This window comes from Mixophyes fleayi, chromosome 2 (assembly GCF_038048845.1).
Source record: "Mixophyes fleayi isolate aMixFle1 chromosome 2, aMixFle1.hap1, whole genome shotgun sequence".
NCBI classification, from domain to species: Eukaryota; Metazoa; Chordata; class Amphibia; order Anura; family Limnodynastidae; genus Mixophyes; species Mixophyes fleayi.
The window spans coordinates 292,485,009-292,500,109 of record NC_134403.1 but is presented as its reverse complement, the minus strand read 5'-3'; the positions used below and the strand labels follow the sequence as shown (position 1 = coordinate 292,500,109).

Here is a 15,101-nt window from a genome sequence, read left to right as displayed (position 1 = left end):
AGAGCAAACAGTCCCTCTCACCTTTTGTTCCACATTTTCTCTTGCAACTTTTGTGTGAGCTTGGGCAGTTATATAGAATACATCTGTCTGGAATAATCAAAAGATTGTGTAGGAGGCGCATCAGAAAAGAAATAAATCTCCAAAAGTAGCGAGAATAAGCCAGACTACTGAGCTATATGCTGCATAACAAATATGCTTTAGCCTTGTTACCCACTGACATTAAGAAAATCCCATTTGACAAAAGTTGGTAACATGTGGGAAATTGGAGGGAGGGAATGAGAGGATTCCCCTCACTCCCTTGCTTAAGTAGATATAAATTAGGAGTGAGTAGTGCCCAACAGACACTGCTGCTCCAAGCAGCAGACACAAGTGGATATAGGGGTTATTGGTACAACAACAACCCACTCATTCACCTGCTTTAAAATACAAAATAATAAATAAAAAAAAACGTATTTTTTACATCAATAGTGAACAGGCCTTAAGCACCTATCACAAGGCCAAGAATACTTTAAAGTCAAAAAGAAGTTTTTGAAAATTAAAGATCAAGCCTAGTCAAGTCTTTGAAAATAGCATTTGGGAATAGATGATGTGGCCATAAACAGAAAATTACATTGTTACTTTTACAAATAGAACCTTGTATACATGTACCCAAAACTGTAGTTTATATACAAGTTACCCCAAAACAAAAATTGCTTCAAAATCAGACAGAACTTGATATTCCCTATTAGCTAGATAAAAGCAGTCTTGAAATTATGTTACCTATATTCTAATGTACCAAATCACTTCAAATATTTACATATTAAAAATGAATGAGACTGTTGGTTTTTTTTATTTTCTTAGAGTGCCCCTGATAAAATACTTATTTAATGTACCTTCAGCTGCTATCATATTCCAGACTAGTGGTATAAATGGATAAAAACACCAATATCTCAAAATAGGCTTATTCCAACTTGTTATCAACATTGAATGTTGTTTCGATGGTTAGGGCAGTTTATATATACAAAAAAAAATACAAAGTAGTGTGAGAGTATGTTCCAGCTTCAGGAACAGCAAGGAAATGTGACCTTGCACCAATTAATCCCAAAGTCTACATATGCAACAATATGAACCTGTGCATGTATGTGTAATCAACTAACAGACTATCAACAAATAGCATATACACACACACACACATTTTGACATTCACAGAAATGAGTGGGCGGTGCTAATGATTGAAGAAATCATGCACAGCAAGTCCAAAGACCCTCCTACTTCTAATAACTTGAAAATGAACAGCTTTTCAAGAATTACTCTGCAAAACCGAGGGACAACGTGAAGCAAGATGACAAAGGTTGAGGTTATCAATTCACACCAGTGATGCGATTCGAGCAACACAAGTGAACCGTACACAGCCCTTTGACTGCAAAGCTTGCATCTGTCAAATCTCAGGACCCTTGTATGAAAGCCATCTTAAGAGAGACCTGACTCTGCACATCTGACAGAATCCCATTTATCAAGGGACAGGGATGGAGCGTATAGAAGCCTTGTCCCGCCTTAGATGAAAACCATATGGTCACATCCAGCTAATGCAAAATCATCAGTCGTGTTGAATTGGGTGGATAACATACAGGTAATCCAAGCACTGCAAAATGCCCTGCCTATACCAAGACGTGAATTGAACACATTACAGATATGTCATTTACAACTGGCATAGATATTTGCTTAGAATAATGAAACAAAATGTGCATTGGGAATACACTATAGATATCTTAATTTACCGCAAATGTCATTGTGCAAGAACGCATATATTATTAATACCATGCATATCTCCATGAGAATATATAGGTACAACTTACTTCCCAATCACCTCACACAGCTCATACACATCCTCAAACAGCACGTCGTCGTCGGCCATGGTCATGAGTGGAGATTTCAATTAAACCACAAGATAAAAAGAAATGCACAAATGAGGTCCAGCCGAGGATGTACTGGATCCCAGGTAAAGAGTGGCTGAAGAAATCCTATCAAGATGACACCGAGGTGGACAGAAGAGAGGTGACACCCTGCGCTGCCCTTTAATCAATGGACCGCTGCAAGCGGCCGCTCTACATCTCAGGGCCGCCGCTCAGCCAGCGCTCCGCCATCCCAAGGAAACCGAGCGCCTCTCGGCGCCGAGACACACTGGACAGAGACCGCGCCTCAAGATGCCACCGTCCACGAGCAGCGCGTCCCCGATTAAATGGCGGAGTCCGTTCCAGAGGTAACCGTGTCCCACATTTCAAACCTGACGCGGGGGCGCGCTCTGTTTTTTCCCTAGTAGTCTTCCCTCCGCTGATATTAAGAGGAGGTAGGGCCGCGCGCGTTCGCGTGACAGTACATTTCGTAGATGACGTCGGGTCGCGAGCACGCGTTCCCCACCTCTTTTCAGGGTCCCAATAGGGATGAAGTGACGGAACGCGCATGCGCGCTCCCGATACTACCTAAATTGAACGTGTAGCGCGCTCTTGGTGTAACTGACGTGCACGCTCGAGTGAGAGAGTATGGGAAAGGGATAACACTGATATGGAGTTTAATCAGCCTGGTAACTGTACAGTGAGTGGAGTTAGGTGTGTTTCACTGCGGACAAATTCCTCGGCTGCTGAATTTCCGTAGGATTTATCGTCCAATAATCATAGCTTGTTGTAAGACAGCTATTCACCAATAGAAAGAAAGTGGGAGAAACTAGTGATTGGTGGACCAATGACTCATAGGAAAGGAGAGTGACAGCCCTGTAGTCCTATGAAATGCACTGAGCGGAAATTGCATCAATCACGTGGGTAGAGTATGATTTGTAGATGCCGGACTGACATTGCCAACATTGCTGAAGGCTTACATTTAGAGGATAAAGAAATAAATTAATTGCACATTGAATTTATTAAATTAATAAATTATGTTAAAAAAGATGTTCCCAGGGGCAGGGGGTCATCTGCCAGTCCCATAGTGGATTAGCTTGTGATGGGTCATCTGCATTGTTTTCCTTTAAAATGTTCCTAAATAGGCTGCTGAGTTGAGTTTTGCAGCCCGGGCTAAAATTTGACAGCCCTCCCCTGGATATACCCTATTATTAAGTATGTAATTTGTACTTTGTTTTCCCTTGAAATGTTCAGTATGAAATACAGGAATGAATCTTATTTTTTGATAAACATAATACTGCCATAGTCTTTGAAGTTAATTGGCACCGCATAATGTTAGTGACATAGACCGTTATGGATAAAAGCTAGTGCGTGCTTTGTCGTCCATCCATTGAAAGCCATAACACTCACAAGCATTAGTTCAAAATGATAACATACTTGTTTAGCTTTATGAAACAATTACTTAAATACAACAAGGGCAGCGCTATAAAACATACTGGTACTAATGTGTACAAAGTGTTTATCCAATCTGGGCCAGCTCTGGAATTCCCAGCATCCCCATGCTGAAAATGTGCGCATGCGCCACTGCCCTGCACCAAATCACCCATTCCGATCCTTGCTCTGTTCAGAGAGCGGGCACTTGGATGTTAAGGGCGAAATTTCCCTTGCCCAAAAAATATTTATTTTGTCTGGGACACCCTTGAATTCCCGAGACAGAAGGCCATTCTCCCACATCCAGGGGGATGTGGACCTCAATGATACAATTTGTGGAAATGTTTGCCCCGCCCCCACCCCCCCGATCAGGGGGAGGGGGAGCAGACCAAAAACACGATTTGCGGCACCTTGCCCCCTTAACTCTTGTAATTCATCTCCTAGATCTTCTAGAAGGGATAAACCTAAAGTTGGCAGGTATGCGCTAAGGCAGTCCCTTTATGAGCTTAAAAATAATCAAGGTTTTTTTATTGGATCTATATTAGAATCTCCAGTGACAAATATTTTACGCAGAAAAGGATAAAAGTGGAACAAATAATCTATAAACTTTATTGCTGGCTGTATAAACTCAGACCTTGAGTAAAGTATTCTAAAAGGGGGGAATTCAATTGGCCGCGTTACTGTTAAAAGTAACGTGGCCTGCGCATTACAGTTATTACGGTAATAGTGCGTGTAATTACCATTATTACGGTAGTTTCAAAGCCGGCTTTTTGCTCGCAGCTCCCTGAGCTGGTCATATACTCCATACGATGAATATTAAGCTCATTGGTCGAAGTGAAATTTTAGAAGTGGCGGTATGAAAAATGTAATGTAAACAAGTGAACGGAATTTTATTATTTTACAATGAAGGCAGTATGAGAAGTAGCAGTATGGCATTCTACCATATACACTCACTTCCACCAGTGCTTACCTTTCAATCAACACAAAGGGGCGTATTCAATTGTCAGCGTTAACGCTGCAAAACGAGCGCTCGAAAAATATTACAGTTTATACCGTAATATTGCGCGCGAAAACCGTTAATACGGTAGTTTACTCGGCGAATTTCAGCTCGCCGCTCAGGGAGCGGCGAGCTGAAATTCCGCGGGCAATTACCGTATTTATGGTAAGATTTTTCGAGCGCTCGTTTTTTAGCATTAACGCTAACAATTGAATATGCTCCAAATTGTACCTTATATTTAACTAAACTTAGGTATTAATCATAATTAACATGTCAAGAAAGTGCAGCTCAGGGTTAGCAAGCTCAGTAATAAAAAAAACAGGTCTCCTATCACTACCAAAACACAGACCATCCGCCACTACAGTTACTGACTTCAGCCCTCTACCTACAGAAGCATGAAAAAGTGCTGGAATGTAATATTCATGTTAATATGTCAGTCTTCTGCTTGAATCCCATAGTGCAACATTTAAACAAGTCAGACCTCATAATATAAATCCCACCAGATTCAGGATAGTTGGCAGACTGTCTTGCTCTCTCCTACCTGTTCTTGTCACTTTCGTCACTTGTGGCTGCTGTGTCTTTAGATCAGTTGCTGCTTGTCTGGACATAGGAGGCCCTATTTGGAAAACAAAATGGGTACATGAAATTTAGTGAACTCCAACCAGCCCCAGTGTAAAATCAATCACACACACATAATATACATACACTGGCCCCTCCCACACATAATATACACACACATATAATTTACTGTCAGAAAGTACACCATTCACAGGAATCGGACACAGGTATGCTGAACCATTTAGCTGTTTATTAGCAGTTGTCAGGATGGTAAAACAGCTCCAATGCTGGTACAGCAATCATATCCAGTAACAGTGCACGAAAATCTCCACCACCTACATCTGGCTAGACATTACTTCCCTGTCTGCTCGCTGGCCACTTACCGGCATCGGTGGTGCCACCCACACATACAGACAGTGTCTTTATCCTCCACCCCAAGCACTACAACAAATCACAGCAAACCAATCACACCCATGTGGAACACCTGTGTGTGTGCTCAGAGAGGAACCTAGGGAAACGTAACCCTGTCTGCAGCCTGCTGCTGCAGACTAGCTGTGTTTCTACCTGTTCCTTTACAGGGAACTGTGGCAAATATCCCTCTTTGCCACATACCCCTCCCCTTAGCGTTGCCAACCTTGGTGACGCTGACACTGCAGAGAGCATGTCCTCGCCCTGGGGACAGATCGTCGCTCTTGGGAACTTTGTCACCAGGTTGAAAAGTTCTAACTACAGCTGACTTATCGTACTTTCTTTTTCTATTGTGCTGGACTTTACATTGCGCCAAGGTATAGCCTCGGGATACCTGGTGGCATAGTCCACTATGACCCATACATACTAATGGCCGCGGGTCGACTCCTCTAATGAGCCTACCGAAATCCATACCAATACGCTCAAACGGGGTCTGCACCACAGAGATGGGAACTATCAGGGCCCAATAGTCTAGCTTCAGACATGTTCTCTGACATACTGGACATAGAACCTGAGCAATATCCACTCCCTTTTTTTATCTTCCCCCCAAGTGCCCCCCACACAGATGTGTATGTGCAGCTTTGTGAACAAGTGATGTATGGATTTATGGTACTAGCAATTGCTCCACAGTTCTATCCTGTACATTAGCAACTTTATACAGCAGATCATTCTTTACCATATAATAGGCAAAACCCTCTGCAGGCTTATTAGCCTTATCTACCCCATTAATCTCAACCACAGTCTTATAGATATTAGCTAAGGCAACATCTCCAAGTTGGTCTCGCCCAAAGTCTCTTAGTGGAAACAAGTTAGACAATCCTGCCCAGTCTGAGTCCTCGTTGGGAGGCGTAGCCCCTTCACCCGAGGCTTCGCCAACGAACAATGCCAGGGTCTGGTTCTGCATTGGTACTGGTGCAGCTCTCTTTTGTCTACGCTCCCACCTCTTAGGAGGTGTATTTTCCTGAATTGTCTGGTTCAGGTTTTTTAGTAGATCCTGGCGCTTTTCATTCCCTGTTCCCTCAAGCTCCTCCATCAAGGCTGGACTTTCAGCCGGTGCTTCAATTGCCGACGTGTCCGGCCAGATTCATGGCTGGAGGATCTACTTGAACAGCGGAAAGTCTCTGCCCAGGATTAAAGGGTATGGCAGTTTTAGGGCAACAGCCGCTACCATTGTTACTGACTGTCCATTCACAGTAATAGGCAAAAGAGTCCTGTCATATTCCTTGGCAGTTCCATGGACACAGAGTACCTTTACTTTGTCAGATTATGCGCCAGTTTCTCTGGAAATATGGAGCTGGAAACCAAGGACAGTTGACTACCCGAATCTACCAGAGTCAGCACCAGTTGGTGATTCCCAAACACAGTCACGCGGAACAAGCAGGACTTCTTGGCAACTGGACTCATTGTACAGCTCGGATAGCTTGGTTGTGTGTGCGCTAGTGAACAATCCATATTCTCTACTAACGTTGGGCATTGAGCCCTCAAATGTCCAGGCTCTTTGCACTTGAAGCAGATTGGATTTAATGCAGGTTTGGCTGCCTTTTTATCCAGCAATCTCTCCTCACCAGCATCCGGTCCACTGTTCCATATGCCAGATTTTAACCGAGGCACAAACTTTGGAGCTGGCAACGGAGGTTTGGGCATATGCTGCAAGGCGCTGTATGTCTCCACTACAGCAGCCAATTCCCCATATGACTGAGGATCTGCCTGCCGCACCCACCTTTGGAGCCCTTGGTCCATATCCCGGATACAGTGGTTAATGGCCAGAATTTCAATAATTCTGCCTGCAGTGTTCTTTTCTGGCTGCAACCACTTCTTTAGTTTTCTACCAAGTTCAGCAAGCTGAGCCCAAACCGGTAAATCTTTGGAGAGCCTCCAGTCATGATATTGTTGGGCCTCCCCTGCTCTGGTGACTACAACCATTGCTAAGATGGCGGTTTTTAGCTGCTGATAATCATCAGCCTGGTCCTCATCAGGGTCTATATAGGTTTGCTGTGCTTCTCCTGAAAGATAGGGAGCCAGGTATTCGGACCAAGACCCAGGTGGGCACTTGGCTCGGATGGCAGCACGCTCAAAGGCTATTAGATATGCCTCCACGTCATCATCAGAAGTTAAGTTCTGTAGCGTGGCGGTAGCTGGAGCCTCCCTATCCCATCTCCCCTAAGCAATCTCCTCACGGAGAAGTCGGGTATTTTCCTCCTGCACTGTTGCCACATGCACTAGGGTTCTTAAAATGTCTTCCATTCCCACAGGAGTTTGTGCTTGGAATTGAATCCTAGCTTCTCTCAGCATTCAGGTAACAAAAGTTTCTGGGCCACACCCACTTCACAACTGAGTGACCCACAAGGTCTGATACTACAATTACCAGAAAATCAATTTGTTTTTAAACCCCTTTTTTTTCAGCTGACATGTGCTGTGAAACCTTCACTGGTAAATAGCAAACAAACCCCCCCCCCCCCCCCCCCAAAAAAAAATGTTTCCCTTGGACCACACCCAACTCACAGTCTGAACCCTTAATAATTGTGGCACTACAATGACCAGCAATGTTTTAACTTCTGCTTTCTTTTTCAGCAAAACAGGTGCTAATCAGTTCCCAGTATAAAGGTTTGTCTCTTCACAGCAATACATTGGAAACAAAGCAGTACAACAGTTTGGTGGATTATAGTGGTTTTTAACAGACTCCACTCACCACCCTTGCGTCTGGAGGCTGGGAGGACGGCTGTGTCTTAGCTGTCCTACAGATCCAACAATTACACCAATTGTGAGAAGGTACATCATTCACAGGAATCGGACACAGGTATGCTGAACCATTTAGCTGTTTATTAGCAGTTGTCAGGATGGTAAAACAGCTCCAATGCTGGTACAGCAATCATATCCGGTAACAGTACACAAAAATCTCCACCACCTACATCCGGCTAGACATTACTTCCCTGTCTGCTCGCTGGCCACTTACCGGCATCGGTGGTGCCACCCACACATACAGACAGTGTCTTTATCCTCCACCCCAAGCACTACAACAAATCACAGCAAACCAATCACACCCATGTGGAACACCTGTGTGTGTGTGTGTGTGTCTGTGTGTGTGAGCGCTCAGAGAGGAACCTAGGGGAAACTTAACCCTGTCTGCAGCCTGTTCTTACCTGTTCCCTTACAGGGAACTGTGGCAAATATTCCTCTCACACTGGCACCTCACACACTCACATGATGTACATACACTAGCCCTTCACACACACACATAATATACATACACTGGGCCCTCACACACACACACATAATATACATACACTGGCACCTCACACACACATAATATACATACACTGGCCCCTCACACACCCATAATGTACATACACTGGCCCCTCACACATAGATAATATAAATACACTGGTCCCTCACATATTATATTAATATACTACCCCCCCAACTTACCTTTTTCCATCCGCGCGCGTTATGCAGTCTTCTTTCTTGTGGTGCACGACCCATGTGACATGGAGCAGGCCACACATATAGGAGGGAGAAGACCAGCCACCTAGCTATAACACCAGCCCCTCCCACGACTCATGCCTGTGCTGCAAGTCGGGAGAGGGGCACAGTACTTGCTGCCACGGTCGCAGTTATTTTCTTCCTTGTCCTTCCCCATCTGCTTTGCCGTGGGCCCCCTGAGAACCGCTTGTCACTAGGCAGGTGCCTAGTTTGGCTAGCGGTAAATCCGGACCTGACTATCTGGTGTATGCATGCTGTCCCTTGAGGCTAGACAAAGATTTAATTTTGTTTGTTTGTCCTGGAAATACTTTATGGATTAGTTAACCAATTGCATGGACATAATTCTTACACCTGCATCTAACAGCATGTACCACTTAATATCTACCTCCAGAAAGCTTGCTATTGTTTTCTAAACTAAGCAAGAAATCTGGATGCTCTGCCTTCTCTTATATGGTTCCCCATTTTTTTTAAACATACCTGAGTCAATTAAATCTGCTGCCTGTCTAAGATCTTTTTAAGCCTCAGTTATTGTAATGCGTAATGCATTTTGTCTTTAATGATCAGAACTATATATGATGTATCCAGGATATATGTATATTTTCATGGTAATATATTTGATAAATAAATAAGTATCTCTAGGACATGGAGGGTCATTGTCTCTGTCATGTGCAAGCTAATTTCTAGGCGTATAAAACTGCAAATATGTGTATATGAATTAATTCTTAGTAATAGCTTGATCTGGCTCAGTGGAGCTGTGTGCATCCAGAGGTTAAAACCTTAACCTTGATTATGTTAAACTCTTCTGTTCTCCCCAGAGGGTGTTTGTAGATAAGAGAGCCCAGACCCATGGTTATGGATGAGCACCTTGTTTCAGTTTATGGCAGGAGGCTTCTGTGGTATGCAGAGGAAGGGAAATTTATGACCTGTGTGCAGGTAAAATCAAATTTGTAAGCCATTCTAATGAGAAGTTAGGACAGGATAGATAAAACCTGACTGGAAAGGTGTTTTCAACAGTCACATAACCCTAATTTGCATTTGCACATACTTTCTAGTTCTGATACCACAATAAGGGAGGCTTTGGGCCTTGCAGCAGTTTTTAAAACTGTAGTATAACTCTAAAAAATTGTTCACTTCTGGCGAGCTAATCTGATATTGAGGAGTGTCCCATTTTCTGCTTCTCCCAGCAACAGATACTTCATCATATGTGAGTTTATCAATTCTGTGTTTATCCTTTTATTTTACAAGAAACCATTGCATTATACCGTTTTATGTCATTTGATTAATTGATTTATCTTAAGCATTGTGGATTTATTTTCCATATTATATTACAGATAATAAGTTCAGGTCTCTTTGTTCTTACAAGTTCACATGACAATTTGGTCAAAACACTACATAATTGAAACGGGAGAACATTGTCAGTTATAGTAACTCTGATTAAAGTAAATTGTAATAGTTTAGTTTAAAGAGAAAACTGAAGGCTTCCCGAATAAGAGTATCAGCATTTCATACAAAACCTTGGTGGTGACTTAATTGATAAGGCAAAGCTAGTGTGTCGCATAGATAGGGAAGGATTTAATCATTTTAAATAGACCAGGGGATAAATGTATGAAGCTCCGTGTTCTTCAACACCCGCGAGTTCGGCGTCTTTGGCGTTTAAATTTAAAGCGGCGCTGCCTTGTAAAGGGAAACCCTTTACAAGGCAGCGCCGCTTTAAATTTAAACGCCAAAGACGCCGAACTCGCGGGTGTTGAAGAACACGGAGCTTCATACATTTACCCCCAGGTGGTTGTTTTGATTAACCCTTTGTCACACACATGTCACACAGGTACAGGGGAGTGCTGGTCATGACAGTCACCAACCCCTGATCCCCCAAGATGTCATTGTCTATATATTTTACAGAAGAGCTTGACCACCGAGCTATTTCTCTAAAATAGCATAATGCTTTGAAGGAAAAGCGGGAAGGTTAAAAGTTCAGGATAGATGAGAGAAATTATAAAACTATTTCTAAAAACCATAACTGCTGCATATATTAGAAATGCCATCAGTTCCTAAAATGCTAAAACAAATTTTATATAAAAGAACTTTGAAAAGGCTAGGTACATCTTTACTACCTTTACATTTGTATTTGGGCTTAAAATTATTCTTTATCTTTTCCATCTTAGAATATTTAATTTCAAATGTAAAACAAATTCTTATTAGTCGTTTATTTTTTAATGGAGTTGGAGGCAAAGCCAACCATCATATAAGAAATGGAAAGTAAAACATTATTATTAAAGCTTTTCCCTCTATAGTGAGGTTTCTAAGACTTCATATTAAAACTTGTTTTTGCATCTTATTTAAAATTGAATTCCTGATTTAAAGGTACTTCAAAGATTGCCATTTTATTTTACAAAAATCCAAATATACTCATGGGATACTCTATCAAAAGCTTATTCGAAATCGAATGAAACAAATGTTTTGCTTTCCTTAGAGCAACAAACATCATTACATCATACTGTCCTTAACTATCATCTGTGATCTCTCTCTCTCTCTCTCACTACACAAGTATCTTTCAATTATTATTCTAGCATTTGGTAATTACGCCTATTCTGAATAAAAAAAATGATCACCCAAAATCCTCTCTGATTACTGTGCTATATTTAAACTCCTATGGCCTTCTATGCATCTTGAAAATAAAGGACTCATCCTACCTGTCAATCTACTCCTTCCATGTTTATTTCTCTGATTCCATCTCCTCTCCACTACTGCTATCAGTTGGAGTACCAAAATGCTTAGTCCTACAACCTGTAACTACTCCACTTCTCTTGCAAAACGAATAAACTTCTTTGAGTTTCAGCATCATCTCTATGTGAATGTCACCCAATATGTATCTCTCATCTCCAGATCATTCACCATATGTGTTTTTCTGCCATTTCATCTTGAATGTGTTACAACTCACCTGTCCCCGTTCCAGCGCCGCAATCCTCTCTCTCTTCCGGGTCTCAGCAGCGCTGTCACATGGCAGCACAGGTCAGGGAATTCAAAACTGCAAACTATGAAAACCCTGCTCTGACGCCTGGGCAGCATCAGAGCAACTTCCTCTGTTCCCTGATTTTTTTCAGTGTGGATTCCTTGTGTACCAGACCCAGGTTTGCTGACTTCCCAGGCTTCTCTGCTCCAGTGTACCAGACCCAGGGCCGGATTAAGGGAATGGAGGCCTCTGGGCTAAGCCGCCCCTCCCCCGGCACTTACCTCCTTCTCCTCCTTCCCCGGCGCGCTGTACACTCTTTACTGAGGAGATCTCGTGAGAGTGAGACTCACAAGATCTCCTCAGTAAGGAGAATACAGCGCACCGGGGAAGTACTGCAGTGAAAGTGCTCAGTAGCACTGATCGGGCTGGGGGCGCCCCCCGCCCCCGACCGATCAATACTGCTGCTGAGCACTTTCAAGGGCCCCCTGGATGCCATAGGCCCCTGGGCTGTAGCCCAGTTAGCCCTATGGTTAATCCGGCCCTGACCAGACCCAGGCTTGCTGACCACGAATATATCTCCTCTCCAGTGTACCAGACCCAGGCTTGCTGACCACTTATATATCTCCGCTCCAGTGTACCAGACCGAGGCTTGTTGTACCACGCATTATCTGTATCCAGTGTACCAGACCTCGGCTATCCTGACCACAGAGTGGTTCATACTTACCTTCCAATTCCAGTGTGATCGTGAGCTACCTCCTACATCCTTACCTCTAGAGGCAGACCAGTGGACCCCTACCTGCGATCCTCCGCAGCGAAGCCCATCCCGCCTTGCAGCGGTTCTTGGTGAACACCAGGGGGTTCGTTAGACTCCGCACCACCGGCCTGCCAGCGCTGATCTAGAGTAAGGCAAGTACTCCATATTTTATTACCTACATTACTGCATTGTTGCACACGTTACATAACTGTTACAGGATGCTCTTCTACCACCTCAAACTCAGTCTTTATTAAAGAAATTACATACTTGACATATCTATTTTTGATGACAACATGGCAATAAACCCTATTTCTTAAACTTGCTACCCAGATCTGTTCTTTGTTCTCATCTTCTCCAAATCTTGTTACATGTATCTAATAAATATATTCCTAGACTAAACTTTAATTCATGCAGGCATGTTTTCCTTCATTAACTATTTCCAATCTCCTTCTTTCTGGTCTTGCCCTAACCAGACTTTCTCCTTTATAGTCCATTTTAAAAGCAACAGCTAGACTAATTTTCCTTGCCAAACATTCTTCTGCTGGTATAACGCTCTGTAAGTTCTTTACATTGGTTGCGTGTAATTGACAGAATGTAATGTAAAATATGTCTGCTAACATACAAAGCCATTAACAAAACTGCACAAACATATTTTGAGAAAAGTGAAAATATCTCACAACTAATCCCTTCACTGTGACCAAGATTGGCACCGCTCATCCTCACTAATTGCTTGCATCCTATCCAAATTACAGGACCTCTTTCCACTATGTGGAATTCCCTCCCCTTGAATTATTTTCTGAAAAGACATCAGAGTTTCAGCCATAAGCCAACAAACGCAAGAGTGGTAATGAAAGAACTTAAGTCTTCTTTTCCTGAGTTCAGTAGAGAAAAGAACTTGGTGGATTCCAATGGCATAATGCAGTACTGGAACTCTAGAAAATATGAAAGCCTCTGGCACTGATAAAAAGGTTGTAGGAAGGTAGTATGCAATATTGAGGTAGAGTTGGGACCACATAAAGACAGAATTGTAAACACACTAGAGTTCATCAGGAAGACAGGTGAAACACTGGCACATCACAGGTAAGATTGTAGCAGACATACAGGAGACATGTTTAGTGCAAGGTTGTAGCAGATAAATACATAAAACAGACTAGAGTTGTGTTCGTAACAGGTTTCAGCAAATTTAAGTAATCAAAGAAAAGGCAGTATGCTGTGAGAGTCTTTAAATACACTGTAGTTTGCAGGTAAGCATGTCCAGCTATAAGAGGGTGGAAAATGGAGATTCTCATTGAGTATGCTCAAGATTAAAGTTACATTTTAGAGCTGAAGTTGTTGTGACAACTGAGCAGGGCTTAGATGGATAGAATCTGATATTTAACTTGCAAGTGACCTGGATGGTAACACTACACATTTTCTAGTTGTGTGAATTCAAGGATTAGGTTCATCAGACACTCTCTGAAATGTGAAAAATATCCAAGACATGACCTTTCTTCCATGATATATTCCTTCCATTTTATCAAATACTGTAGAGAGCTCAAAAAATTCAGGAATCTAGGAAGGGTTTCTCCACATACTCCAGATTATCACTCATTTTGATTGGAAAAGGACAAGAATGATGAGTATAGAGTTGAGAGAGCAGTATCCTGGAGATACAGGAAATTATATGAAAATGTCAAATTGTATAAGTAAGCTGCAGTTTAAATAACAAGGAAACTTGAGCAATGTGGCAGAAGAGGCCCAAAATTGTTTGGCTGATTTATGTGAAAGATGCCCCAATTCCTGACTCATCAGATAATCACACATTTTGACCCAATTGATATGGGTATGCAACCATCGAGGTTTTAGCCTCTTGTAGTGAATAGCAACCCTGGGCCTTCTTCAGTGTATCACTAAGACTTGGGTCAATCATGCTATGAAAATCAGAAATGGGATGTAAAGCATAACCGGTGCAAGATAATGGACATAATTCTGCATTAAATCCAAAGATAGAAAAATGGGCTCTGTTTGATGAAACTATCACAAGCATTATTATTGTCATTGACTTGTAATGTGCGACAGTGCTCTACAGAGATTATATAAAGCAGGGACATACAAGGTAAATAAATTAAATGAAGACAGAGGGCCCTTCTGAAGAGAGTGTGTGCAATATAATGGACATAGCTGAGGCAAGAGGAGCTCGTTGGGGAGACACAGTATGTCACATCTCACGGGAGATTCCTATCAGTCGGAGTTAATTCAGAGCTTCCCAGGGCGCAGAGTCTAACAAACAGGCAGGATGGAATTGGCTGTCGGAGGTCCGCAGGTCGTGGCCCTTAGGTCAGCCCGCTGATGTGATGGACAAGAGATCTGGCAGGATAAAGGAGAGTATACTCCTTAGAGGTAGTGCAGTACGGCAGAGTGGACCAGGATTGCTTAGCTGAAGTAGCACAGCACAGTCAGAAAAATCCAAGCCTCATACAGTGGAACACTGGGTTGGATACACTGAGGATGCACCACACTCAGGAGAGTCGCCGGGTCGAATACACAGGAGCACAGGCAGCAGCGTAGTCAATAAGGATAGCTGGTTTGGATACACATGCAGCAACGTAGTCA

General features: G+C 42.7%; 1 protein-coding gene and 1 long non-coding RNA gene across 13 annotated transcripts in view; one reads left to right on the top strand and one right to left on the bottom strand.

Moving 5' to 3' along the window:
* The window catches only part of CASK (calcium/calmodulin dependent serine protein kinase), a 247,868-nt gene extending 245,546 nt beyond the window's left edge, over positions 1-2,322 (bottom strand). For 6 of the 10 annotated variants that reach the window (XM_075196391.1, XM_075196394.1, XM_075196397.1 and 3 more), the window contains exon 1: positions 1,836-2,321. In XM_075196391.1, coding sequence (XP_075052492.1) covers positions 1,836-1,900 — 65 coding nt within the window. In that variant the 5' untranslated portion in view covers positions 1,901-2,321. Of the gene's footprint in view, positions 1-1,835 lie in introns of all 10 variants that reach the window. The other 4 variants (XM_075196392.1, XM_075196395.1, XM_075196398.1 and 1 more) reach the window with 1 other exon arrangement.
* LOC142139102 (uncharacterized) lies at positions 1,224-11,974 on the top strand. 3 transcript variants are annotated; one of them, XR_012688166.1, is made up of 4 exons: positions 1,224-1,609; positions 7,946-8,122; positions 9,621-9,738; positions 11,689-11,974. It is a non-coding gene; the product is annotated as an uncharacterized LOC142139102 (long non-coding RNA). The 3 variants fall into 3 exon arrangements; XR_012688165.1 differs by having other exon boundaries at positions 7,897-8,122; XR_012688164.1 differs by lacking the exon at positions 1,224-1,609 and having other exon boundaries at positions 7,686-8,122.
* Positions 11,975-15,101: the final 3,127 nt, after the last annotated feature.